Raw genomic sequence first — 25,771 nt, forward strand, 5'->3', positions numbered from 1 at the left:
CTCCAACAAAAAAAGGACATCACCAACGTCCAACGTAAAGCTCACTTCACAGTCTCCCTGCCTACCCTAATATTGGAAAACCCTCATAGGCAGGGATTGACGATTGACAATGTCGTCTGCGCGCGAGTAAGGCTGCGAATTCGATCTCGAACGAACACGATCTTCCATCCGAACCCATAATCAAGGCTCAAATAGCATTGAGCTGTAGCTTCAGATTGCTACCCGCTTGAACGTTTCAAAACTTACCAACTGTCCTTAGTGCCCTCATCGGCACCAAGACCATCGCAATGTCTCGCGCACGTATCATTCTCCGCCGCCTCCTCCCCAGGGCTCGGGTGTCTCCGATCCTCAGGCCATTGCCTCCTCGCCGCGCGGCCGGCACCATGTCTATAGTCAATAGACCGCAGCTTCCGTTCCTAGCCCCGCCGAGCCCCCGACAACAAACCAGGTATATGGGCACCGGCAGGCGAAACTGGTTGGTCAATGAGGCCTATTGGACAGTGTACTGGTGCTTCGTCTTTGGCACCATGAGCATCTTTGGATGGGCGATTGCATTTGCAGTTCGTGAGGAGGTGCGCGAGAGGGAACACCCCACGCCCCACGAGTGGTCCTTTATAACGCGCTGGATGGTCCGCGAGGCCATGGCCGAGCGCGACGTCCTCGACACCATCAAGCCTGACTGGCCCTATATTTTCCAACGGTTGCGGGATGCGGCCAGGCGCCTCGAGGATGGCAAGGTAGATGGCAAGAATGTCAACGACATGGGGATGGGCCAAGACCCGCCACACCCGCCCGAGAGCAAGGACTTGTCCGCAAAGAGCGAGGAGTGGACAAGGGGTTACTACGAGGTTCTGATGGCTTGGTGCAAGGCTGCGGAATATGTGGACGGCTGGGTCGTTGACAAGACGCGAGGGATCGTGTTCGCGCCCGAGGTCGTCATTGGGCCCTCGAACCCTAACAGGAAGCCAATTCCTGTGGGAGCGGCCAGCGCGCCCAAGGAGGAGGACTGCGAGCTGGCGTTTCCCGAGCGGCCGGACATGCTGTACCAGAAGGTCCTCGGCACCAAGGGCTTCACGCCGAGGCAGCGAATGGACGCGGCGCTGGCTTATGCTACGTGGTTGGAATACAAAGGCGAAAGGGACGCCGCACAGGCCATGTATGAGCAGGCCGTCGGCATTGCACTGGATGCATCAGGCCAGAGGGACCTGGTGGACCCCAAGATGTGGACGCTAAAGGACTCAGCTCTTCCTTCTGCCAATGCCCTGCGATCATTGACGGCATACGCACAGTTCAAGGCACGACAGGGCGACACATCATCGGGACTGCCTATGATGGTGTCCATACTACGGGCACGACGGTCCCTACCTAGTGTGGATTCGGCAATGGAAGCAGAACACACATTCAAACCGCGCCAGATCACACAGGAGAAATGGTTCGCCGAGAAGATTTCTGATTTGACAGTTTCGTTCTTCTCTCCGCCACCATACCCGCCTCCTCCACCAGACGGTACAAGACCACCAGCCCGCAACGCCAAGGAGAGGTGCGAAGAAGCCGCCTTGCACATGCACATCGGTGAGATCATGTACGCGTCGTCAGTGCGCGCAAGAGAGGAAGGGCTGGCGTGGACGCGCGAGGCGGTCGACACTGCCGAGGAGCAGCTGCACAAAATCCAAGGAGAGGGGACCGCGAACAAGAACAGCTCGAGCATCACGAGCGTTATTTTCGGAACGGCGCGGCGTGACGAGCGTGACCTCATCTCGAGGCGTAACGTAGTCAGCCTGGACGCCCGCACAACGTGCCGCGAGTGTCTCGCCGCTGGTCTGGACAACTGGGCCACAATGGTCCGGCAGCTGGCGGCAGAGGAGAATAGGCAAAAGGAAAAGCGCGGTGAGGAGCACTCTTCCGCTGGCTCATGGTTTGGATTTTGGGGCCGTGGCGGACAGCAAGCGGGACGGTGGGAGGCCGAGGAAAAAGTCGTCGAGGAGAGGATGGAAAGGGCTAAGAAGCTCTTGGACGACCCGGATGCGCCATCTGTCGGGCCCATGTCGCTCTTCCAGGTTTAAACTCCTGTGGTGACGACGTCGCCACGTTTCTACAAATTAGTTCAATATCATCTTATGGTTCAGAAGCAATTGGAAATCAGCGGTCTTGCGGCATATTTTCTTCAATGCAGGGCAAAGGCGTATAGCCCAATCAGTCAGCGACGCGCATCATTTCATTATACGCTTTTGATTTCTCGATCTAGGGTGTATCTCGACCAGTTTCGTGCCCTCGATTCATCCGACGGCACAGAAAGGCCCAGGTCTCAGCTCGAAGACCCATGTTTGGTTGCCAGCGCGTGGCAGCCTGCTGTCCCACGATTTTGTCAATCATACCAATGAGATTGGAATCATCGGGGCGAAGAGGACCCTTGCAGCCTTGGGCCGTTGTTTGGTAAGGTTGTGGCGACAAAAGAAACAAGAAAACAACGAAAAGAAAAGAGAGCGGACGGCAGTATACTCCTTGACGAGCGTATTCCTTATCGGAACTAGCTCCATCCGCCTGGCGCAACGAAACGGTGTGGGAGGTGTGGCCTCCTTACCTTCTCTTTTCAGCAAATATCCATTGCCGGAAGTCCAGCGCATTGCCGCTTGGTGTTGATCAAGTCATCTTTCCGGCAGGCAATTTTGTTGTCTTCGGATACAAGGATTATTTGCTTCTTGGGGTTACTCCACGTTGACGCTCGAAATCTGCAGGGGGTTGGATGGTTTGACCAATGTGGTAGGTAAGACGTACGTAGACCCTTTATGCGACTGGGGTAGTACTACTGTTCAGTGGAGAGAGGGTGATGAAAGCCCAAAAAGAAAATCGCCACGTTGGGCTCCGCAACCTTTCATCGTCAAACAAGTCTGAGCTGACGCTCACGAACTTTTTTTTGCGTTCGTCATTTTTTCCCCCCGAGGGTCGAGTCTTCTCGAAAACATCTAGCGGCCTGTCCTGTCATCTCGGAGATGCCCGAAGATTACTAGGCAGACTATGGCGCGAGCCCAAGTCCACGGGAGCGACGATGGGAAAACGTCAATTATCATGTAGAAGTTTGCGTGAATACGTCTGAGCACAATCAACCATCCTAAGTCGCTAGCTAATAGCTTTGCCCTGGCAGTGTCACCAGGATGCTCCTTGTTTCGTCAACGTTGGGCTGCACGGTCGTCATTAGAGGTGGCTTTCTTTTTTCTTCTTCTTCTCGTTATTCATCACCTTAATTTTTGCATGCGCATTTCCGCATTTGTATATGAAATTTTTATGTAGTCCGGAGTTTTGTGAGTCTCCGGTAATATTGGGCAAATTGTCGCAACACCACACAGCTAGCTACGCTCGAAGTGGCCTGATCTCAGCCACAACAACCAGCCCAATATGGCAGATGGCGAGGCACCAACCCCTTCTAGGATTAATGTGCTCGGGTGCTATGAGGCCTGGTTGCGTTTTTTTTTTTTTTTTTTTTTTTTTTTTTTAACTGGGAGGAGCATTTTACTACCTTCTATCTAGGCGATAAGTATTGCTGGGTTGCTGGGCTGAGAGTCAAACGTGATATCAGCCAGTATCGTATCATGGCACAGGGAGCTAAGCTACCAGCTGAGGGGTTGGCTGATTGGAGAACCAGCTCGATTTGTTTACTTGGCTCGTGCATGGGTTCCATACGACAGACAGATAGTATGTGTAGCTAGGAAAGAAGCTATGGCACACGCAGGAAATGTCAGAGCTTCGGTTCAGTTACCGTATGCCTTGGCTAAAGGTTTCCACCATGTGTTAGTCGATGTTAGCACAAAGTGGGTGGATACGTAGGTAGTAAAATGCGAGGGCATTATCCGACAGGATAGGATCCTTTGTCAGGAGACGGACCGACCACATCGAACGATAATGCACGTGACCTAGAGCCCACTGTCGGGTATCGACTTGCGACTAGACTACTGCAGCTAAGACCCTGGCCTAAAGCATCCACTCAGTCGTCCCGTCTTTTGGCGTCGGCAAGCCGGTTAAGTTGTTGTTTTTATTTTGGTTTTTCTCTGGGGGCGCCCTCCCTCATTTGCGCTCCCATCAAGATTCGTCTGATATTTAGCTAGCTCTGTGCCCTGTCGGCCAACAAAAGTCTAACTTTGATGGGAAAGATACAGCGAGATTAGGTAAAAATATGGAAAAGAAGAATGCAAAAGACCAAAACACCATGGAAAAGCCGTTTTCTATTCTTGTCTGAAGATATCCATAGCTTCCAAACCACAACGTGTTACCACTACTCAGGATCCAAGGCCGATTGAGACGACGTTTCTTGTGGTGTGGGGTGCAATTCCGGATCGATCGATTTTCAGAATGGGACGCGAACTTGGCATCGCCCAGTCATCTAGCATTCGGGCCCGGCTCCCTCAAATCAGATGATGCTACTGAAGATTTTTTTTTTTTTTTTTCAGCCCATATTTACCGTATATAAGCTAACGTGCATACGAAAAAGCAACCAAGTCAATTAGTAGAGTTATTTTACTGGGGTGATGAAACTGGAGAACAACATGCCAAGATATTCAACCAAGCCAAATTGCGATGCAGCAGACAGCAGACCGGGAGATAGACAGACTGTCAGGCAGTCAGACAGACAAGCAGCAGCATCAACCAGAAAGAAAAAAAAAGCAGGCTGAGATCAAAAAATTCGATGGACCCCGATCTAGACTCACCCCAGTAGATTTTGCAAATCACGATCTGGCAGTTGCGGTCTTTCCCCCGTCCCGCTCTAAGCAAGATCGGACCTCTTCCACGGGTCCCACCCCACCAATCGTAGCATTTCTTCCACCTTCGGAACCCCCACTTTGTTGAAGGATAGATACGGTTGTGCCTGTCAATCGATCCCGATTCACAAATACCAAGACGAGCTGCCCATCACCAGCGACGAACCCCAAACTCGATGTTCGATGTCGCGTTGCCATGCTTCGATGCTCAAACCCGAACGTGTCTCCAACATCGCCTGAACCAAGAACCACATGGAAATTTACTCCCGCTCGCTCGCGTGTCTTTGGTCTGTTCCTTCTTTCGGAACGGTCATGCATTTGCTTCGCCAATGTTGCACCCGATCCGACCCCCCGCTCGTTACGCGGACACACCTGATGCAAAAAGGACCCTTGGTCCGGGATGCAATACGGCACCATCATCATGATGAAGCACTTTCAATGACAGCACTGAGGATATCTAGATTAGCTCGGGACTATCCTTGTTAGTCATATCTTGTACTGTCCAAACCTGTTTTGTTTTATTTTATTTTATTTATTTATTTATTTTTTGCCTTTTGGTCTGGAGGCTTTTGGCTACGTTTCGTTGAATTACCCACTTGTGCCTTTTGTTTCCTCCGCCTTCTCGCTGGAGCGGTAAAATTTCATACTAACGCTACCTGGCTATGTCATCGCCCTGAAATACCTTTTTTTGTCACTCCTTGCTGTCCACGCCAGGGGTGGGAGGGCAATGACGGCCTGATCTCCTGATCTGGTTAATCTGGATGAAAACGGTCCGGTACCTGCCTTACTTCCGGTACATTGCCTCACCTTAGTGAACTCAACTCACTGGCCTAAAGCTAGCGACCTGAGCTTCATCTACAAAGGCAGACTGATAGCTATTACTTACATTGGCTATTCGTCCATACCTTTCTTCGGTCGTGTCTCTCTAGCCACCTTCTTTCTCTCACCGGCCTTACCGATCTAACTTAATCTTGCGGCCACCTTCTTCCCGAATGCTTTGCATTGGTTCGTTACCGATCGGTTGGTATTTACCCATTAGCTCGATAATAGTACGAACTGCAAATCAGCGTATCAAGACGGCCAGCCATCTGCCCGATCTCTTGGCTTGGCTGACGGGTTGACGGCGATACTCCTTGTAAGCTTAGGGTTGTGTCCACCCAATTCGCTGCAGAACCTACTTCCAATCAATTGGCCTTGTCCCCTCCTGCTACCGGAAACCGGCTACGACAACGGGCGTCCAGCTAGCGCGTCTCTTGTTTGGATTGGTCTCATCTCTTGGGCGTCACTACCCGCAGCCGTTGCCACTTGGGTATCAAGCTTGCAAGCTAAGCTCCAAGGTACGAGCCACTAGAGTACGCATACTTCTGTCTTGGGTAGTTAGTTTCCTTACTTTTCAAAGTAAAATTGTCTTTTCTCTTCATTTTCGGCTTTGGAACCCTAGCCCTCACATTAGTGCCAGAGTCGACTCGAGTCTCGTTTGGGCTCCTTGTTCCACTTTTGGAAATCTAATCCGAACCTCTACAAGGTCGGCCTACTCATGAGATCAGCACCTGGGAGTCTGGCTACATCTGGTCTCCACATCCTTGGGAAGGTTTTTACTTTTGAATTAGCAAAGTCACTGTTATTATCTGTTCCTTTTGTTGTCCTTCCAACATTACAATCAACATTGGGTGCGGGCTCTGGAGCACATTACCCCGGGTTTTCTCCTCACCGTTTCTTGTCTCGGGCCCCCTTCACCGGCATCATCTGCTAGGTTTCGTTCACAGCATCCTTGATCACAGACAACCCACACTCTCTTGCCCCCCCCCCTCCGCAATCACAGCACCATGCTCATTGCTATGGCACACTGACCATCTCCTCGTCATCACCACAGTACCATCATCCTCGCTTTGCGCCCGTTTATTTTCTTTTGCTGCCCTTTTAGTGTACGGTGGAGTGGATCTATTGATCTCCAAAGACCAACCACATCGACACCCACCATCTCTAGTACGCATCATTTAGATCGGGAATATTCTCTACCTAGGTGTGAGTGGGGGAAGCCACTCAAGGACCCCCTCGACGCGACCCTGATTTCTTGGTGGTCCCTGGACCCAGCTACCCACTCAGGGATAGTCACTTTTGAGTCGTTAGGATTCCTCCCAAGCCTCCCTCCCTCTTTTAACCAGCTTTAACCACTCACAAACCCTGCTTGCTTCTCAGAAATAAACCCCCCCGGCACTGATTCCGCACCAACCTATCGATTTCTCCACCGACTCTGTTCTCAGGGCTACGTTTCTTCTCTATACTGTAGGGTCGCTGCGGGTCCCCAGTTCACGTTGGGTGTGAGTTCGCTATATTACCTTGTTCCGTCACCTTACTTTGCTCCGTCGCCGTGTCTCGCTAAGGATATGGTCAGACCTGCGCGCCCCTAAAAACCGGTCTATATATGTCTCGCGGTAGTTTCCGTGTTGCAGGCTGGCTTTAGGGATCCTTTGTTCCTGGAACCGAACTGACGATTACTGAACGCTAGGCAAATTTTGAATTATACATGTTGATTTGGGAATCACGGACCACACTCTCGGTACTAACCGGTCCAAGATCGCGCTAGAAACCTCCCGTCTTTGTTTTTAATAGCTGTCATCCACTGAGGGCCTGGCGCGCTAGGTCCCTGTTAGCAATACCCACCGCATGCCTGGGTTGGTATTTCACTGGTATAGCCGCCTCGCATATATCACCCCGTCCACCTGGCACCATTGTGCTAGTCAACTACCTTGGGCACGTGGAAGAGCTTGTATTGCTTCCAACCAGTTCTGGTACAGGAATCTTCACGGGCAAACAGCTAGATTCCCCACCAAGATGGCTCCAAGAAAAATCCTCATCTACCTGTTGCGCAGAGATCTGCGCGTCTCAGACAACCCGATATTCCACAACCTCGCGACCCAAAAGGACCACGGTTTCACTCACCTCCTCCCTGTCTACATATTTCTCCCAAACCAAATTGAGATTTCTGGCTTCATCTCGGACAAGTCAGCGAAGAGCCCCTACCCAGAAGCCAGGAGCAAGGTTGCCGGGTACTGGAGATGCGGACCTTACCGGGCCAAGTTCATCTCCCAGGCAGTGTGGGATGTGAAGCAATCACTCGAGAAGATAAACAGCGGGCTGCTGTTGCGTCTCGGAAGCTTTCAAGATGTCCTCGAGGGCCTTCTCGATGGTTTCAAAGAACGAGGTGACACTTGTTCGGTTTGGATGGTCGGGGAGGAGGGACTCGAAGAAATACAAGACGAGAATTCCATATCAACAGTGTGTAGGGCGAGGGGATTCGACTTCAAGAAATTGGTGGATGAGAAGTATTTTATCGACGAGTGAGTTATCCTGCGCGTCTCTCAACGTGCTAACACCATAACCTAGCCTGTCTTCCATTTTTCAGCTCTCGTTTTCTTTCATCCGAACCCTCTGACCTTTTATTTCTGCGTTTCCGCAGTCGCGACTTGAACTTCGCTGAGCCCCAAGACCTGCCGGGGATTTTTACAGACTACCGGAAGTCGGTTGAGCCATTAAGAGAGAGACCGAGAAAGTCGTTACAAACACCTGAAACAGACTCACTCCCACCATTCCCTGAGCCTGATACCATCCCCGAGCAATCACGGCCGTTTTCAGTCCCAGACAACTATGAAGACCTTGAGACAGCGCTCCTAAAGCCTGTGAAGGACTTCAACGGTGGTCCTTTCCCCGAGCATGCCGAGAACGCCACCACCGCCCACCCTTTCAAGGGAGGCGAGACGGCAGGACAGGAGCGTTTGCAATACGTCATGCGCTCCGGTATAATCAAGGGCTACAAGACATCTCGCAACGGTCTCATCGGCCCCGACTTCAGTACAAAACTCTCGGCTTATCTCGCGCAAGGATGCATCACTGCCCGGCAGATACATGAATCATTACTCAGTTACGAGGACGGCAGCGCTACTGAACTTGCAGAGATCGAAGGATTCGGGCAGGGTGAAAACATTAACACCAAATCGGTCAGGGAGGAGTTGATGTGGAGGGACTACATGCGATTGTACGCCAGAAAGATCAAAGGAAAGCTATATTCGGTCGAGGGTCCCAGGGGCGGTCGCAACTATGAGGCCAGCAGCAGCGGGGAAGCCGTCGACAGCGGGTCACCGCCTATTGCCAAAAAGGTTATTTGGAAGACGCCGGATCCCGCTGCTGCCGACCCGCGGCAGACACCAGAGCCCGAAAAGATCAAAGTATGCTTAGATCGGTTTCTGGCCGGAACGACGGGTCTTGGATTGATCGACGCCTCCATGCGTGAGCTGATGCACACTGGGTACACGTCCAATCGGGCCCGCCAGAATGCAGCCAATTTCTTGGCCAAGCACCTAGGGATCGACTGGCGTTGGGGAGCCGAATGGTACGAGATGTTGCTGGTGGACTACGATGTGTGTTCGAACTGGGCGAACTGGCAGTAAGTTGAATCTCATTTTGGAGAGCACCCTCGGTCACACCCCCCATATTCTGAAGCTAATTGTCTGCATCACTAAAGGTACGTGGCTGGTGTCGGAAACGATCCGCGCGGCGAGGCCCGAATCTTCAACCCGGTCAAGCAAGCGTTCGATTACGATAAGGAGGGCGCTTACGTCAAGATGTGGGTGCCTGAGTTGGCGCCCTTTGGCAACAGGCTTGAACTCGTCTTTCAAGCCTGCAAGGCGACCCCGCAGGAGCGCGACGAGGCTGGACTGTCGGACAACATTATGGTCACGGACCCGGTGAAGCGTATCGCGTTCAACCCCAACGGCAAGCCACCGAGCAAGAGGCCGTGGAAGAAGAAGGATTCTGTCTCGGGCAACACTGCTGGCGGTGGGGGAGGTTCTCCCAACGAAGGCAGCCCCAGGACCGAAACCAATGGTGGCGCACAGGGCAAGGGCGATGGCTCACAGCAATCTCGGGGTGGGAGGCAGCAGTGGCGCCCCAGTGGCCAGGGGTACCCTCCGCAGACGGGCAGGGCTCAGCCCGGCAGTGGCGGGGGGTACCGAAGCTACCACAATGCCGCTTACGGCGGGCCAGGACCACAAGGGGGCCGGGGTGGCGGCTGGCGAGGGCGACCGGCCGGGCCTGGCCGGGGTGCGGGGTTGCAGGGCTTTAATTACCGAGGCCCAGGTGGCGGCGGAGTATACTATGTAGGTCGTGGCGGCTACCCGCATCAGCCGTACGAGGGAGGGGCTCCTCCCAACTACGCCGTCGTCCAGGGAGGTGGGCAGCATCCCATGTCGCACTACGGACCCGGCGGCGGGGCCTCGCCGCAGTCGCAGCAGGGGTGGACGCCACCAAACCAAGGACAGTACCCTCAGCAGCAACAACAGCAGCAGCAGCAAGAACAACAGCCGCAGCCGCAGCCGCAGCAGCAGCAGTCTAACGCCTAGGAAGACGCCGGCGGCGCTGAGGGTTGGTGGCGATTGCACTCCGGGGAGTTGCAGCTCTGCATGATGCGGCATCCTACTTTTTATGTACAGCCGCAGCAGGAGCAGCAGCAACAGCAGCGTCAGCAGCGTCAGCACTACCAGGATACAAGCACCTCGCCACATCCACAACCTCAGCAGCACTTTTACCAGCCGCCGGTCATGTCCCCCTTTACTCCATCTGAACAGCATCATCACCACTATCCATGGGGCACGATGACCGCCACTCCTTTCGACAACAGCAGCAGCAACAACAACAGCCACGGCTATGGCTTTGTCGGCCCCACGATCCATATGATGCCGGTCACTTACTTTGTTATGCCCAATGGGTATGAGTCGTACTATGTACAGTATCCCGCCATGGATGGGACTCAAGATAACTAAGCCAAAGTCCTTGGAAGTTTCGTCTTTTTTCATTCTTTTTCTTCTTGAATAATGATTTTATTAGGTATTCTGGGTCATGATATCATTCATATCTCACTTTTCTATACCTTTTTCTTGCTCTTTACCTTTCTTTCAACCCCTTCTCTTCTTGGACATGTTAACAAGTTTTTTTTGGGGGGAGCTGTGCTGATAATAATTGCTCTCTTATGACGCATTTTTAATGGGAGGCAAGCACATTCATGGTCCTCTCTTACGTTTTGGTCCTTTCCTGTTAATCACTTTCTCCTTTATGCGGCGTATTGTCTACTCTTCTCTACTCTTCTTCTTTCCTATTAGATGTATATCATTTTAAAAAAAATTCCTCTTTGTCACCTTTTGACATGTTTTCTACTTTATGCAGGAATGGATAACGTAAAAAGGAACAGATGGGCAAGCGTGTGATAGTCTTTGTGTCATTGAGGGGTGGCTACCCAACTAGAAAACTTCTTGATTGCTCCCTGACCTCCCAAGGTCCGATGGATACGATGTAAATGTGACAACAGTTTGCGTACGCACCTCTCGTTCACCTAATCGGTGTCGTCTTTTGGGGCCGTGCTGAGTGTTTACTTTTCTCCTCTATCTAGTGATTGTTTCAAGTCTACTCGATTTTTTGAATCCCTCGACCCGAAACACTTGACCCCTGTGTAGGCGATGCAGATTTGGGGATTAGGGTCCCGGCCTCTTGGGAGTTTGGGCGCAAGAATTGCGGCGCATAGGCCCTGGTTTCTCGGACTATCCTAGGGTGCAAGCTCTTCTTTATTTTTCATACCTCTGCACTTGAACCGGCGGGGGCGGGGATTGCTCTGGTTTCCTCAGGGCACGAAGCTCTTTACACCAGCGCCTTGGCACTTCTCAGCGTGTAATTTTCCAAGAGGACTTGGCATATGTTCCAGACTTCTTCACCATTATTCGCTATAAGCTTTGCGGATTCTTCGTAGTGGGAGGGAGTATCAAGTCAATTAAATTGTTTATATCTACCTGCTAGGCTTACAGCTTACAACCCCAACCCTCTTCGTCACCCGCGCCCATGGTCACTTATTGGGCAGCGCTGGCTACCCTGCCTGCCTCGAACACTTTAAATTCAGGTCGTTGTTGAGTTGGATGTTACTTGTGCGGGGGGTTCCGGTGTGGCTATGAATCGAGACCTTGCAATAACCATGATATTCCACTCATAGGCCCGGTGTGGCATGACGTCGAGGATAGCAGCGTTGACGAAGGTGCCCCGAAAGCCCATCAGGTCGGCCGGGTCGTCTTGGGGCGGCGTGACCATGACAAAGTAGAAGCCTGCCGCCTTGAGCTTTTTGGCGTAGTTGAGATTGAAATGAATCGCCTGCGCCGGGTCGAAAAGCCGCCGTCCACTTTCTCTTAGCCCTGCCACAGGCTGCTTGACCAACCCGGCGGCGACTGCCATGATGGACTGGAGGATGATGGCGCTGGCACCGCCGTGCACGACCGACGGCCACCCGCACACGCCGTCGCCAATGTAGATGACGCCAAAGATCTCGCCGGTCATGGTGTTGAGGAGCAGGCGGTGGTAGGGGAGGCCCGCCGACGACGCGAGCGCGCCGGCCAGGATGATGGGCGTGTTCACGTCATTAAAGGAGAAGTCGGTCGGCCCGATGATAATCCAGTCCTGTGCGTCCGGGCTGATGTTGTTGCGGCGAATCTCTGCCAGGAGCTCGTCGCCTGTCGACTTGATGTCGGCCAAGAATTCCACGTCAACCTCGGAGCCGGGGATCGCGGGGGGCAGGGTGAGCAGCTTGACGAGGTTGACGGCGTAGAGGCCGCCTGCGAGGGCGCCTGCGTAGATGAGCAGGATCGGTAGGCGGCGGCGCGGTTCTTCGCCGGTGTTTGAGCTGGGGTTAGGGTTGGGATTGGGGCTGGGGTCGGGAGGTGGTTGGGTAGGGTTGTAGTGATAACCCGAAGGTTTGCGGTTTGGGTCAGGCCTCTGCTCGTCGGCGAAGGCTTTGGTTGTGGAGAAGAAGCGTGCCCTGAATGGTGCCTTTGCGGGAGTCGACTGAAAGCCTGCCATCTGGCCGGCCATCCTTCTCAGACATGGCGTCTTGAGGACTATGGATCCGGAGCGGCCCATTGGCCGAATGTATAGGTTCATTGCTATATAGAGAAGCCTCGCAGCTGCTGATATTGAGCGAGTATTGAGACGGCCAGGTCGGCCAAGTGGGTGTCACGTGGTCCACCGCGACGTCTAGAAGCATGCGTGTTCGCGTCACCATCCGAGAGGCCAGAGGAGGTAAAGAAAGCGATTGCTCAATCTCGAACTTTTCGCGGTAGTTCAGCAGCTCCCAGGTTGGTCGCCTCACCCTTTTCAGGAACCCAAACCACTGTGTATGTGGATTGAAACAAGTCTGTCGTTATCAAATCAAGGGTAAAGGCCAGTCGTCTCTGTTGGACAAGATCCAATCAATGCGTGATAAAAGAGTCGAGCGACTAAGCCAATGTTTTGGTGCTATGGCGTCACGTGCTGCTACCCATCTAGCGCTGCCATCACGTGGTATCCACCATCATCAACTTCATCCCTTGTTCGCGACTATAAGCGATAGGATCATCGTCTTTCATGACGGCCTCTGATGTATTTTTTGCACAGCCTTGAACTTGAAGTGTCTTGCAGAGGCGGCAGGTACCACAATTATGATCAGTAGTCAATGGTCATTCGCTCAGGATACATATGCCCTGGTGCTTGCATTTGATCGAGCCCTTGGAAACGTCCATACACTCAAAAGTATACATCATAAGTACGTTTCTCAATGGAAAATTGCTACATGACTAACACGCGTGAAAGAGATACAATCTCTGTGGCTGAAAGCAGGGTGCGGTCAAAGATATGGGACTGGATGTTGGCATGCAGGCAGCCGGGGTTTGGCGAGGATAAACAGATGCCAAGCTTGGTTGTCCTGCCCAGATGCTAGGTAGTCAGGTCCAGACCAAATTGCCTGGAAATCTTTGCTAACAACAAAGTAGCTGTGCTGTTTGCTACTTGAAAGGGAGAGTGATTCAATTGAGAGCTTGATCTGCTGGATATGGCACATATAGCTCAGGATATGCATCCCGTATGAGGGACCTGGAGAATCTGTCTCACTCATCTTTCTCAGTACAGGTCTGATAAATCCCAAGTGAGCCAAGCAAAGGGGACTAAACTTTTGCTGCTGGCTCCACTCTACGTATGGAAGGAAGGATGGAAATTCAACTGACTGCAGGTGATTCACTGTTGGTACGATTGCCATGATTGGTCCGAATTGGCATGCTGTCAGTTACGCCTTCCTGATCAATCTGCTCCTATATGTTGCCGCACAGTCCATTTCCCAGCATCAGTTATACTGGCAGTTTGTTTCTCTATGCTTTTTACCCTTCTGTTTGTCCATTTCTCGTCCACCTTGACCGCTACGTACTTCAAGTTCACCTCACCTAAAACCCACGCGGGGGTTGGTTGTTGTTGTTCGTTTATTTTTTCTATCTTCCTGCCCCGCTTGTCTTCCCGGCGCGTTCTCCGTTCACCCTCAAGGCACTTTCAACTTGCATTCACAAACCTGCACAATCTCTTTGTTCCTCCCGAAACGCAGTTGCCAGTCCCCCGAAACGAAACGAATTGCGTGTTTTAGATAATTCCTGATCCCTCTATCTTGCCGTCAATTCTTGTAATCAACTACTCTGGCTCAAGTCTGAGAAGTTCAATCCCCATCTCTCACTTGAACTTCACCTTGAGTTTACGTCTTCAGTTTTCACCATTTCGCAACCTTGTCAATTGACACCTGCAACTACGCACGCACTCATTAGCGCTGCCCTAATCACCAGTCCTCTCACTCTATCTCAACTTCTTTGTGATAGTCATCATGCCTGCTGTCGCAGATTCCAGATCATTGCGAGTAGGACGCTCGTCCAGTAAGTCTTGATATCCCTTGTTGGCAACTACCAAGAAAGTCATTATCCTGTCAGACTGTCAGACTGTATTTTGTTCTTTCTGAGTCAGGGACTCTCGATAATAGCCCTCACAGCCCCAAGAATATGCTACGAACGCGTTATGCTTTCAACCTCTTGCTGAAATTACTTACAGCAGCGCCGACTCTTTTCGACCCAAAGGCTTGGGAATCCCTCTCTCATCTACATCTGCACAACAAGGAGACTGAAGCTGCCCTCCCAGACCCAGTCACAAAATCGATCTATACATTTGACTCACTTGAACAATATGCGTCTATCTACCGAGCGGGTGCTGAGTTCGAAGTAAACCTCGAAAAGACCACCATCGACGACTTCAACGCCGCGCGCAATGTGTTCCGTACATGGGTTTATCGTCGTCTCTCCAACACGGACGGAAAGCAGCACTGGCTCTTTGCCGTTGAGGATAAAAATCTCCCTGCCGCATTTCCCAAAGAAGGGGAGCAGAATGGCTGTCTACTTGCTCTATTCAGTGATCCAGCCGGCCTGAAGCAAGTATCTCGCGAGTGGCCTGCCTATCGAATCGACAATGCCCGATCGCCCTTGAAAGAGTTCATCTTCTTTAGAGTCTCTTTTCCCTCGAATGTTGCCTCCCAGTCAATCCTCACGCCGGTGGTTGACGAAAGCAACTTTCATATCCAGGGTGCATCGTTGCTCACTCATGCAAACAACATGTTTTCCATGCTCACGCTTGAACATGCTGATCCCACGAGCAAAGCAGAGTTGGAGGCGCTGGAGAAACTGACCAACCTGGAGGAAGGCCCGGCAAAGGATGCCTTTGACTGGATTCGTACTTTCAAAGATCCGGCTACATACGTCAACTTATTTGAGAAGCTCCCGCATATGCGGACAGCCATCGACAATCCTGAGATCCTACCTGCAAACCTCAGAAAGATGGTAGCCAAGGCAAATCCGCAGCAGCTTGCCACATACAAAGAAATGTTGCAGCGACTGCCTTGTGGCGTTGGAATCATACCCGGCGGACCTGGAGGAGGCAAAACCTTTTTCAACATGCTGCTGACTGCCATGGCTCAGTATCAAGAGCTCAAAACGGAGGATGGTACTCGTCGTGTCAAAATTCTTTATCTCATAGACATCAACAGCCCAGTGGATGACGCCACCAACAAGTGCGTCAAGATGTCAGAGAACTTCGGCGACGGAAAACAGATTGTTCGCATGTTTGGATGGAGTCGCGAAATGAAACAGGGGCTCAAGGTGCTTCGAAAGAAAGAGAAAACCAAGTGTATTCAAACGCTTCCTCTTGAGGAAGAAAAGTCAGAGGCCTCTCAGTCCAGCCAATTACCCTCCAACGCCCTGATTGCCGACCCTACGACTGCTTTTGTTGCTATGGCTGCGAAGGTCGCTGACAACAATGCCGGCGATCGTTTCAAGTCGGAATGTCTTGCGCCTACTCTCGATCAGCTGGCTTTTAGGCGCTTTGAAGCCCAGAAAGAACAATACTCCGAGCTTGAAGCGGTGCTCGAACAATACCTACACAATAACATCGAGCCAAGTACCATGCGCATACTGAGGACAGCCACCGAAAAGCTGTACGGCGATACTCTCGAGGAGGTAGACTTTCTAGCCGCTACACCCATTGCAGCAGTCTCGCTGGCAGATGGACGTTTCAAGCCTGACATTGTGCTTTTTGATGAGGCGCCTCATGCCCGAGAACTTGCAAATCTAATCCCAATCGCCCACTTCTCTCCGATTGCATGGATTTTTACCGGCGACGCAAGTAGATCTGAACCTTGTTTCGTGTGTTTGATGGATTGACGTGCTAACTATGGCGTTCTTCAGTTCCGGCAAACCGGCTGCTATGTGGGCTCGGATAAAAACCCATGGGAGGTACAACTGAAGATGTCAGTCATGGAAAGAGCACATTATGCCGGTGCAACCAACCATGAACTGCTAATGAACCATCGAGCCTTCGCTACTCTCCATCAAATGCCTTCAAACCTCTTTTATGACGCCAAGATGGTCACTGGCCACAACGCCGACACCATTATGCCTTCCCCGACTAAGTTTATTTGCAAGTGGATGGAAGCAAACCTGACAAGTGGATCTCAAGTTACCATTCCAAGAGTTCTAGCTCATGTTCGTAACGCCAATGCCAGCACCAGGGTTGATAGTGTAAGTCTGAATGATCTTGGAGATTACACAAGGGCCCATAACTAATTCCGTTTCACTATTTCCAGTCATTTTGGAATGAAACCCATCATGCGTGGACAATGCAACAAGCCAAGAAGCTGTTAAGCAACCCGAATTTTGTCAGCGTCGACGGGCAATCACGACCGGGAACAATACTTATCATTGCGCCTTATAGGCAAGCTGTCACTCAATACAAGAGAGCAGCAGGAGACCTGTGCCGCGAGCTGTCCGAAGCTCAGGGAGTACCGACTAAGACAATGTTCTCTCGTCTCGAGGTAAGAAGTGTGGATACAGTCCAAGGGCATGAGGCGGACTTTGTCTTCTTCGATCTTGTTCGCGAGAAACCAACCGACTTTCTTGACGATGACAAGCGTCTGGCTGTTGCCACAACCCGAGCTCGCCAAGGCGAGGTATATATCATGCACCCAATGGTACGTCTCACTTTTTCTGGCTGTACACTACGGACTGTTTCAAGCTGCTAATCTTGTGCTTTAGATGGCGAAGAGGCTCTGCAAGACTGAGAATCTATATGCCATTTATAGTGGTTGCCTTCCAAGATGTGAGAACGGCCTAGTGTACAACGCCCATGGCTGTCAGGGGCGATATGGGCAGATTGCGTATCAACTGCTTGAGCGCGAGCCGAAATACAGGAATCGCAGATACTAAGCAAACAACCATCCTAATTGGTACTGAGGGCTAGTGAATCTCGGATAATCAGCAAGATGTGAGAGATATGAGAGACGATAGTTTACGTCCTAGACTACTACCAGAGGAAGGAGCTTCTGACACCGTGAAAGGATTTGCTTTAGATTACGATATTTCGGTTGAGGATTACTCTCATTTTCCGGGGTTGGAATACATGTGTTGACGGCGCAGAGATGAAGGCGAAATTGTGTATCATTGAGCCCGCCTGCTGCCCTAGCATGTTCTACTCTTTCATTGATAATCTCCTTTTTTTTTTTTTTTTTTATGGACATTGATCACAGTTCAAATCTCATTTTCCCGTGGACAAGAGCACATTTGTTCAGCCGTTCTACAGGTCAAAAACAGGAAGCCACCGCCACTTTACAAGTCTTTTGTGCCTTTCGTAATAGACCGCACCCAGCTGGCTCGCCCTTTTACTCATGGCTGGTACTTTGAAGAGATTGGAGATGTTGTGACTCGAAGTGACTTTACGGTGGACGGTCCGCTCAAGAATCCCAAACGCGCGCATGATTAGGGACGACCATGGGGATGAAATTACAAGACATGTTAAAGATAGCGTTCAGCAAACCGAAAGCACCGTCGGGATGGTGATGGCACATCCGGATCAGATCTGTCATCGCTTGGGCGAGACTAAGAGTTTACATGAGCCACAAGTATCAATAAAACTTGCTATGGTAAAGATGACAGTAGAAGGCCAAAAAAAGAGGCGCCGGGAAAATCATTTGTAGAAAAGAGGTGAAACCCATGGCGCAAACGGAAATGAACGAATTGTTTTTCACATGGCCATAGCCACATCTCCATCCTCATCGCTCTCGTCATCAAACCTGATCACGGTGCTCGCCTCAGCCCTCTTGCGAAAGTAGCGCACCGCCGCATTGTCCCGCACTCGGTTCTCATTGTCCAGCTTGAGCTTGGCGTCGGCGGCAAGCTCCTTGAGCAAAAAGTGCACGTGTCTCGCGTGGCTGGCGTGCCAGTTGTAGTGCGGCTTGCACCGATGCCGCTCGCACATGTAGGTGCGCTCGACCAACGCGGGGTTCGTCCACGGACCAAGGGTGGTGGTGGTGTTGTTGCCGGCCGTCCCCGCGCCGCCACCATCCTGCTCGCCATCGTAGGCGGCGCTCTCCAGCTTGCCGGCGGTGAATATGGCCTGTCCGGCGGGCGACGTGACAAAGGCGGCGAACTGGGCCTGGGCGCCGACGTGGTCCAGGGCCGTGTCGTAGCCGCAGCCGCCGTCCTTTTTGAGGCGGCCGGCCGCGACGGCCTCGAGGCGCTGCGCCACGGCCATCTCGAGCAGCTGCAGCATCTTGCGGCACAGAACCACCTCGTCGGCCAGGGCGCGCCGCGACGCCGACGACGTGGCCAGCAGCTCTGCCTCTTCGGCCGTCAGTATCTCCTTGGGGTCGTGCTGGGACCAGAAGTCGGCGGGCACCGCGAACGGCTTTTGTCCGACGAACCAGCCGCTTCCCGCGGATGCTGCTGCTGTTGATGCGGTCGTCATCGTCGTCGTCGTCGTCTTATTCGCTCCTCCTCCTTTGGTGGCCAGCAGGCCCATGAACTCGGCCTGCGTCAGGCCGACGCGGCCGCCCTTGTCGCCTTCTTTACGGGGCAGGGTGGCGACCAGCTGCTCCCACCAGAGGTTACAGTGGTCCTGGGAGCAAAAGACGCTGTTGGCGGCGCCGGGATTCTTGGCCGGGTCCGAGATGCGGGCGGGCTGGGAGCAGCCGCCGAGCCCGCACGTCTTCTTGTACCGGGTGACGAGCTTGCCGGGGACGGTGCAGCGCGGGCAAATGTAGCTCTGGATGAGCGTCTCGCCGACGTCCTTGGACACGTCGACGCACTCGCCGTGGAACCAGTCCTCGCAAGCCTCGCACGATATCATCCAGCGGTGGTCGTCGGGCCCGCGGCACAGGCAGTAGGGCCCGTGGTCCGACTCGTCGTCCTCCGAGTCCGAGGCGGCGTCCTGGTCGTTTTCATTGTCCTCGTCGCCTGCGCCGCTGCCGCCGGCGGCCGATGCTGCTGTTTTCCCCGCGGGCGTCTTTTTGGCCGTCGTCTTCTTCGCGCCGGCACCGCCGCCCTTTTTGGACTTGGCACGTGACGGACCGCCCTTCCTTGTGGTCTTGACGGTCGTGGCGGTGCCCTTTTTTTTCCTCTTTGGCGGCATTGCTGCTGCTGCTGTTGTTGTTGCTGCTGCCGGTTGTGACGGCTGCGGTGTGCCGCTGATGCTATTCCTGGAGGAGGGTGGTGCTCCTGGGGCTGCGTTGGTGTTGTTTGCGTAGTCGTCGAGAAAAGGTGCGGGTGAGCTGGCGGGTTCCAGTTTGAGGCTTGAGAGTGTGGTGTTTTCGAATTGTTGAACTTGATGTTTGCCACCTCCGTTATCGCTTGTGTTTGTGTTTGTGTTTGTGTCTGTGTTTGCTGCTGCTCCTCCTGGTCCTGGTCCTCCCCCTTCCGTCATTTTTGTGTCCTCCGTCTCTACCGATGCGGCTGGTACTGCTGCCGGATCCATGGTTGGTGTTCCGTATTATTTTATTGTTTTGGGTAGCAAAAAAACACGTATGCGTGAGCAAGTTTGACAAGGTCGGCTGATACGCCGTTTGACTGGCAGCAAGCTTGAAGAGCAACCTTTGTAAGACTTTGAGGCGTTGTTCGAGCTGTGATGATACCGTCCAGAAATTCTCTATTTTTGTCTTTAAAAAATGCAATTCCACTTGGTTTTTAATTTCAGATATGTTGACTATCAGATCAGGCAAACAAGCGCAATACTACACATCAATGTTAGGGGTATCGTTGATGATGATGGATGTAGAGAGCAGATGCAAGGGAAGAGCACGTGAAAGACGGGTGAAGTTTTTGCTTATATAATCACAGCATACCTATCTCAGAGCATGGAGGTTGTTGTTTCTATGTACATACTTGCAACTTCAAAAACATGATGAGGCCTGATTGGTTCAAACCCCTGACCCGCGAGTGGAGCCGCTTCGATTCTGGGCGTGCATGCATAGATTTTGTGGTCATAGCTCCCAATTCCTCCAGCATCAATCATATCATCAGTCAGACCATTAAAATATTTCCAAGCCGCCGCCACCTTCTGTCACTTATCCTTGCGCACCCACGCGACACAACCACGTCGTCTACAAGCAAAGATGAGCCGCAGAATAATAGCATCCAAGCTCCCGTCGCGGGCGGCCCTCGAGCCATGTCTCAATGCCTCGAGGCAACAACCGACCCAAACCTGCCGCCGATTTCTCTCCTCGCCGAGCACATCACCGTCCTCCCGCCGCCCAACGACGACACCAGGACGCATCCGGCAGCAACAGCCTTTTGTACCACGGAGATGGAAGTCCGAGACGGTGGAGGAGCTGAAGAGCAGGAATAGAAGCGGGGTATGACATTCTTCATCAACAAAACTCTCCCCCTTACAAACAAACATTGACTAACAACTCCACCCCTCTCCTCAAAAAAAAAAACAAATAGCCCTTCTCCTGGAAAGCCGGTGTCATCTTCGTCCTGACCGCCGCGGGGCTGGTCTGGTACATGGACTACGAGAAGGAGCGGATGCACAAGAAGCGCATCGCAGACGCGTCCAAGGGCGTGGGCAAGCCGCGGATCGGCGGCGCCTTTGAGCTGATTGACCAGGACGGCCGGCCCTTCTCGTCCGACTCGCTGCGGGGCCGCTACTCGCTCGTCTACTTTGGCTTCTCGCACTGCCCCGACATCTGCCCCGAGGAGCTGGACAAGATGGCGCTCATGTTTGACGAGGTCGAGCGGGAGCGGCCCGGCGCCCTGGCCCCCGTCTTTGTGACGTGCGACCCGGAGCGCGACACCCCTGAGGTCCTCAAGGAGTACCTGGCCGAGTTCCACCCGCGCTTCATCGGCCTCACCGGGACCTACGAGCAGATCAAGGCCATGTGCAAGGCATACCGCGTCTACTTTAGCACCCCGCGCGACGTCAAGCCCGGCCAGGACTACCTCGTCGACCACAGCATCTACTTTTACCTGATGGATCCCGAGGGCAATTTCGTCGAGGCCCTGGGGAGGCAGCACTCGCCCAAGGCCGGCGCAAACATCATACTCGACCACATGAAGGAGTATAAGGGGCAGATCAAGACGGCATGAGGTTGGCGGTCGGGAAGTGAGGGACTGCTACAAGAAATGTAAGAAAAAGAGAACGGGGAGGGGGCCGGCGCATGACAAATCTCTGCTCTTTGGAGGCAATCCACGTTGCTTTGCTGTCCTTTTTTTTATTTATATGGGCGACCACGTCATGTAAGCGCAGCTTGTTCTACAAACCGTCTCGAGTCTACATCTTATCCTCGGCACCTTCTGGGCCCCCTTGGTTTTGTTTGTACAACTAGAAAAACAAAATACTGTATATCACTGTAAAGAATGTATTCTCTTCTTGGAAAGCAAAGCACTCCCCAAGATCAAGTTGAATTCCTCTGGCGGGGGAAAAATATAAACCCCATCGCTAATGCCTATTACAGAGTGTAGTTGAAACATTTCCTAGACAGTTTGCAGAAGAATACGGTTTGAAATGTCCCCCAAGTCTACTCGGTCCTTTCCTCCTCACCTTTAGTAATCCACAAACTTGACCTTGTCGCGAGTTGCCTCCGGCAGGTCCTCCAACTTGATCAACCCCATCAGCACGCAGTCGCCCAGGAAGAACATGGCCCGCTCCCGCGAGTAGCCCAGGTAGTCAAACTCGTCCGCCGCTGCCGCATCCTCCTCGTTGAGGGCCACCGCCTCGGCGACCGCCTCGGCCTCTTGCTCCTTCTCCGTCTTTGTTCTTTCGTCGAGCTCGTCCTTATCATTATCGTCGCTCAGCTTTGCCTCCTCGGCCTTTTCCGCCTCCTCAACCTTCCTGGCTGCCTCAACAACCTTCCTGGCTGCCTCAACCTCGCGCGCCACACCGGCCGGCAGCTTGGCCTGCACGATGCCCCAGGCAACCCACTGGGCGCTGTTTGCGGGCCTCCAGAGCCTCGTCTCCTCGAGCAGGGCGCGGATCTTGGCGTCCGACTCGGCGTCGCGCCGCGTCTCCTCCTCTTTCCAGCCGCCGGGCGGAACGCGCGCATCGAGCATAAAGTCGACGATGGACGAGGTGCTGGTAGTCGCGTGCATCGTAGGCGTCTGGGCCAAGGATGACGAAGACGAAGAGGAGGAAGGCCGGTGGGGGTGGTTGTGGTCGACGTAGGCCCGCACGAACCGCCGCTGCTGCTCGGGCGTCGGGTAGCGCGAGGCGTTGCACGCGTGCGGCGCCACGGCGTCGTGGTAGTTGTACGTCCATTCGGCGAAGTGGTTCGCAAACTCGTAGCCCGGCGTGTTCGCCGCCGCGTACTCAAAGTCGATCACCACCAGCTGCTTGTGCTCGTTGGCTGGTTGCAACAGTGGCGACTTTTCGTCGTCGGGACGAAGGCGGAGAATGTTGCCATATTGGGTCTGTTGAAGTTTGGTTTACAACTTGTCAGTTTACTTGTCCTTGATTGGTATACTCTCCCGACCCCTTCTCTTTTGTGGGAGGAGCAGCGACGAGACTCACATCGTTGTGCGCAAAAACCAGCTTCTCCCGAATCTTCTTCTGACCCCCGTAATGCTCAGTCAGGTGCACCCGATACCGTTCCACAAGTTCCTTGAAAACGTGCCACTCGACACCGCAGACCAATCCACCCTTTCTCCAATCCTTCACATCAGCCGGGCTCTCGAGCACCTTTCTGTCGAGAACAAGCACCGTACGCTCCACGGCGTCTAGCCAGCTGTCCCAATTCACCCAGACGTTGGGCCCAGCGGCCAGCTCGCTCTCGAGCAGCTCGACGCCGACGTGAAGCTCCTTCATGCGCTTGGCAATCATCTTGGACGTCTCGGGCTCGCGCAGGTTTGCAGCGGTCAGCGTCGTCGCGTTAAGGTACTGCTCGAATCGGCCGTTGGTGAAGGTACCCAGCATCCGCGGGCCGATCTTCTTGCGCGCCAAGCGCTTGAGCACCCCGAGTTCCTTTTCGCGGTCGATGAGCTGCTCAACCTGCGGGCCGTAGATGCGGAGCAGCAGCTTTGGCGGCGGCTTCTTGGGCTTTTTGCTCACGTCGTCGATGCTCATGTTGCTGACAATCTCGCTAGGCGGAGACACCACGTACACGGCGTTGGTGAGCGCGCCGCTCAGCCGCTCTACCGTCAGTCCGTCGCCGCACTCTAGCGGCACGCGACGCCAGCCCTTGAGCCTGAGCGTGTGCGCCAGTCGGAGGATCTCGCCCTTGAACGTCGACCAGGCCTGGCGCTCCTTCTCCTCGCGACGGCTCTGGGCAGCCGCAAGATCCTCGGTTGACGCGGCCTTGCCGCCCGAATAGCTCAGCGTTTTGGAGTTGTCCAGCACCGCGTCACAGCTGGGCACCAAGACGTCCCCGTCCACGTAGTCCGTGTCCGATGATACTGCACGGTAGAGCTGCAACGAGGATCGGCTCTTGTGCTTGCTCAATCGACGGCGGGGTTGCACTCGGGACGGGTTAGTAGCGGACGCAGCAGTGGCAGGGTCTATTCCCATAGCGGCAAGGCCTTCGTCGACAATCTTTTGCAGTTGATCCAGAGACACGTCGCTTTCGTCCGAATCGATCGAGTCGGCCCTCGGTCGTGATGGAGACGCCTGCGCGCCTGCACCGTCCTCGGTGCTTGGAGGTGACTTGGACTTGCGGTGCTTGGTCATCCGCTTCTTCCTCCTGGATTCCTTCTTCTCCTTCTCGCGCCCAATCCACTGCAAAACCTGCATCACGAGCCTGCTGTCCATGTGTCCACCCTGCTGCTGCTGTTGCTGCTGCTGTTCTAACGAGTTGTTCCTGGCATGCAGGTGAAAGTGGTGACGGTGTCGATGGTGCTTCTCCTCTGGGATCTGTTGGGTCGAGTCGGTGGAGCTAGCAGTGCTGTTGGGCGCATCTCCACTGGTGTTGCTCATGAGAGAAGAGCGTGACGAGCCGGCGGGAAGACGACCGCTCAGTCTCTTAGCCAGACCGGCTGTGAACTGCTTCCTGAACCCATCCTCTGGCGACGCCGGCCGCTGCTGCGCCGTTTCTATCTCTGTCATTTCTGGCTCGGCAATTTGCACGGCTGGTAGATTGCGGATTAGCTGTGAAGACTTGATAGTCTTTGCTACAGAGGGATTACGATGTAGCTCTGTTGTGGAAAAAAGATGAGATGCAATCACACCAAAATTCATACCCGAATAGTCAACTCGACTAGAGTAATCGTGGAGGAACGAGAAAGGCATTGATATAATTCAAGAAAAGAGACAGTTTCTTTTTCCATTACTATGGAGGCTGGTTTCGAGAATCAAGGAAGGGAGCAGAGAGCAAAAGAACAAACAGAGCATGACATGATAAGAACCGAGCGTTGCAGCCAGCCGCTTCTTATCAATTTCGCGCATCCATGCTTTTCATCCAGGAGCGTGGACGTGTGATCCAGTCACGGATAGCAGTACCCATTGGAGCCAATCGAGTCTGCCTGTTTTCATGTCTCCTTTCCTTGACCGGAAGGTGTCTTGACACTTTTGCCAACTAGGACCCTAATCCCGAACAAGCCTTTTTTTAAAGGACCGGACCACTTGACCCCTTGTTGGAAAACACATGCTAAGCCTACCGCTTCTTATCTGGCCCCGACCCATGTGCGTACTGAGTCGGGAAAGGGAGGTTTAAAAAAAGAGAAAAAAGAGAGAGAGAAAAAAAAAAAAAAGAAACATGTGGCAGGGGGAAAATAAGGCTTTATTTCGCCTGATGCAGAAAGAATAAACCACTTCTGGGAGAGGTGAAAAATATGCCCGAACAACAAGGAAATAAAAGACAAGACAAATAAAGACAGAGACAGAAAAAAAAGCAGTACTAACCTTTGACAGCGGGCGACCGTTCCGCCGCTTCGTCATCCGTCTTGAGTGCCGACTTCAACGGCTGCTGGCCGAGGCCCGGCGAGGGATGTGACGACATGGCGTATGTTTTTCCTGATCAAGTGTTGGATGAGGTAATAATATGTGCCCTTCTTTTTTATTTTTATTTTTTGAGCTCTGGAGTAGACCGTTTCGTTTTATCGTGTGCACGCCGTCGCTTCTATGGTCCGATGCTTGCTTCTTATCCCATTCTCTTTTGCGGGGTCTTTCTGGAATGGAGGGCACGCGATAATCAGCAGTGCAAAAGGGCGGTTTGCAAGTCTGATACTTTTTTTCTTGAAATGGAGTGGGTTTGGGTTAAAGACGTTGTGCAACGAATGCTTGTCAATGTTTGTAAAGAAAAAGAGGATTTGAATTGAAAGACCGCTTCAGGCAAAAAGGTATGGAGGGGTGGCGGTTTCCAACTCAGCTGTTTCTCTGGGGCTGGGGGAACGATAAAATGT

The 25,771-nt window shown here is 53.0% G+C and overlaps 8 protein-coding genes across 8 annotated transcripts; 4 read left to right on the plus strand and 4 right to left on the minus strand.

The window, feature by feature from the left end:
- Positions 1-287: 287 nt before the first annotated feature.
- Positions 288-2,063, plus strand: PpBr36_09410 (uncharacterized protein; the record flags this gene model as incomplete). The annotated part of the gene is made up of 1 exon (XM_029896531.1): positions 288-2,063. The coding sequence occupies one exon, from the start codon at positions 288-290 to the stop codon at positions 2,061-2,063; it is 1,776 nt and encodes a 591-aa protein (XP_029744524.1).
- Positions 2,064-4,718: 2,655 nt separating this feature from the next.
- On the minus strand, positions 4,719-5,069 carry PpBr36_09411 (uncharacterized protein; the record flags this gene model as incomplete). The annotated part of the gene is made up of 1 exon (XM_029896532.1): positions 4,719-5,069. The coding sequence occupies one exon, from the start codon at positions 5,067-5,069 to the stop codon at positions 4,719-4,721; it is 351 nt and encodes a 116-aa protein (XP_029744525.1).
- A 2,349-nt stretch (positions 5,070-7,418) lies between these two features.
- Positions 7,419-10,570, plus strand: PpBr36_09412 (uncharacterized protein; the record flags this gene model as incomplete). Its single annotated transcript, XM_029896533.1, has 4 exons — positions 7,419-8,092; positions 8,212-9,195; positions 9,274-10,137; positions 10,429-10,570. 4 exons carry the CDS (start codon positions 7,419-7,421, stop codon positions 10,568-10,570), a joined length of 2,664 nt encoding a protein of 887 aa, XP_029744522.1.
- A 1,120-nt stretch (positions 10,571-11,690) lies between these two features.
- On the minus strand, positions 11,691-12,722 carry PpBr36_09413 (uncharacterized protein; the record flags this gene model as incomplete). Its single annotated transcript, XM_029896534.1, has 1 exon — positions 11,691-12,722. One exon carries the CDS (start codon positions 12,720-12,722, stop codon positions 11,691-11,693), a length of 1,032 nt encoding a protein of 343 aa, XP_029744523.1.
- A 1,735-nt stretch (positions 12,723-14,457) lies between these two features.
- On the plus strand, positions 14,458-17,377 carry PpBr36_09414 (uncharacterized protein; the record flags this gene model as incomplete). Its single annotated transcript, XM_029896535.1, has 5 exons — positions 14,458-14,506; positions 14,595-16,201; positions 16,361-16,693; positions 16,759-17,142; positions 17,207-17,377. The coding sequence occupies 5 exons, from the start codon at positions 14,458-14,460 to the stop codon at positions 17,375-17,377; spliced, it is 2,544 nt and encodes an 847-aa protein (XP_029744868.1).
- Positions 17,378-18,191: 814 nt separating this feature from the next.
- On the minus strand, positions 18,192-19,919 carry PpBr36_09415 (uncharacterized protein; the record flags this gene model as incomplete). Its single annotated transcript, XM_029896536.1, has 1 exon — positions 18,192-19,919. The coding sequence occupies one exon, from the start codon at positions 19,917-19,919 to the stop codon at positions 18,192-18,194; it is 1,728 nt and encodes a 575-aa protein (XP_029744869.1).
- A 637-nt stretch (positions 19,920-20,556) lies between these two features.
- Positions 20,557-21,529, plus strand: PpBr36_09416 (uncharacterized protein; the record flags this gene model as incomplete). The annotated part of the gene is made up of 2 exons (XM_029896537.1): positions 20,557-20,796; positions 20,888-21,529. 2 exons carry the CDS (start codon positions 20,557-20,559, stop codon positions 21,527-21,529), a joined length of 882 nt encoding a protein of 293 aa, XP_029744526.1.
- Positions 21,530-21,985: 456 nt separating this feature from the next.
- PpBr36_09417 (uncharacterized protein) lies at positions 21,986-25,368 on the minus strand (the record flags this gene model as incomplete). The annotated part of the gene is made up of 3 exons (XM_029896538.1): positions 21,986-22,849; positions 22,950-24,499; positions 25,272-25,368. The coding sequence occupies 3 exons, from the start codon at positions 25,366-25,368 to the stop codon at positions 21,986-21,988; spliced, it is 2,511 nt and encodes an 836-aa protein (XP_029744527.1).
- Positions 25,369-25,771: the final 403 nt, after the last annotated feature.

This window comes from Pyricularia pennisetigena (assembly GCF_004337985.1).
Source record: "Pyricularia pennisetigena strain Br36 chromosome 7 map unlocalized Pyricularia_pennisetigena_Br36_Scf_8, whole genome shotgun sequence".
In the NCBI taxonomy this organism is placed as follows: Eukaryota; Fungi; Ascomycota; class Sordariomycetes; order Magnaporthales; family Pyriculariaceae; genus Pyricularia; species Pyricularia pennisetigena.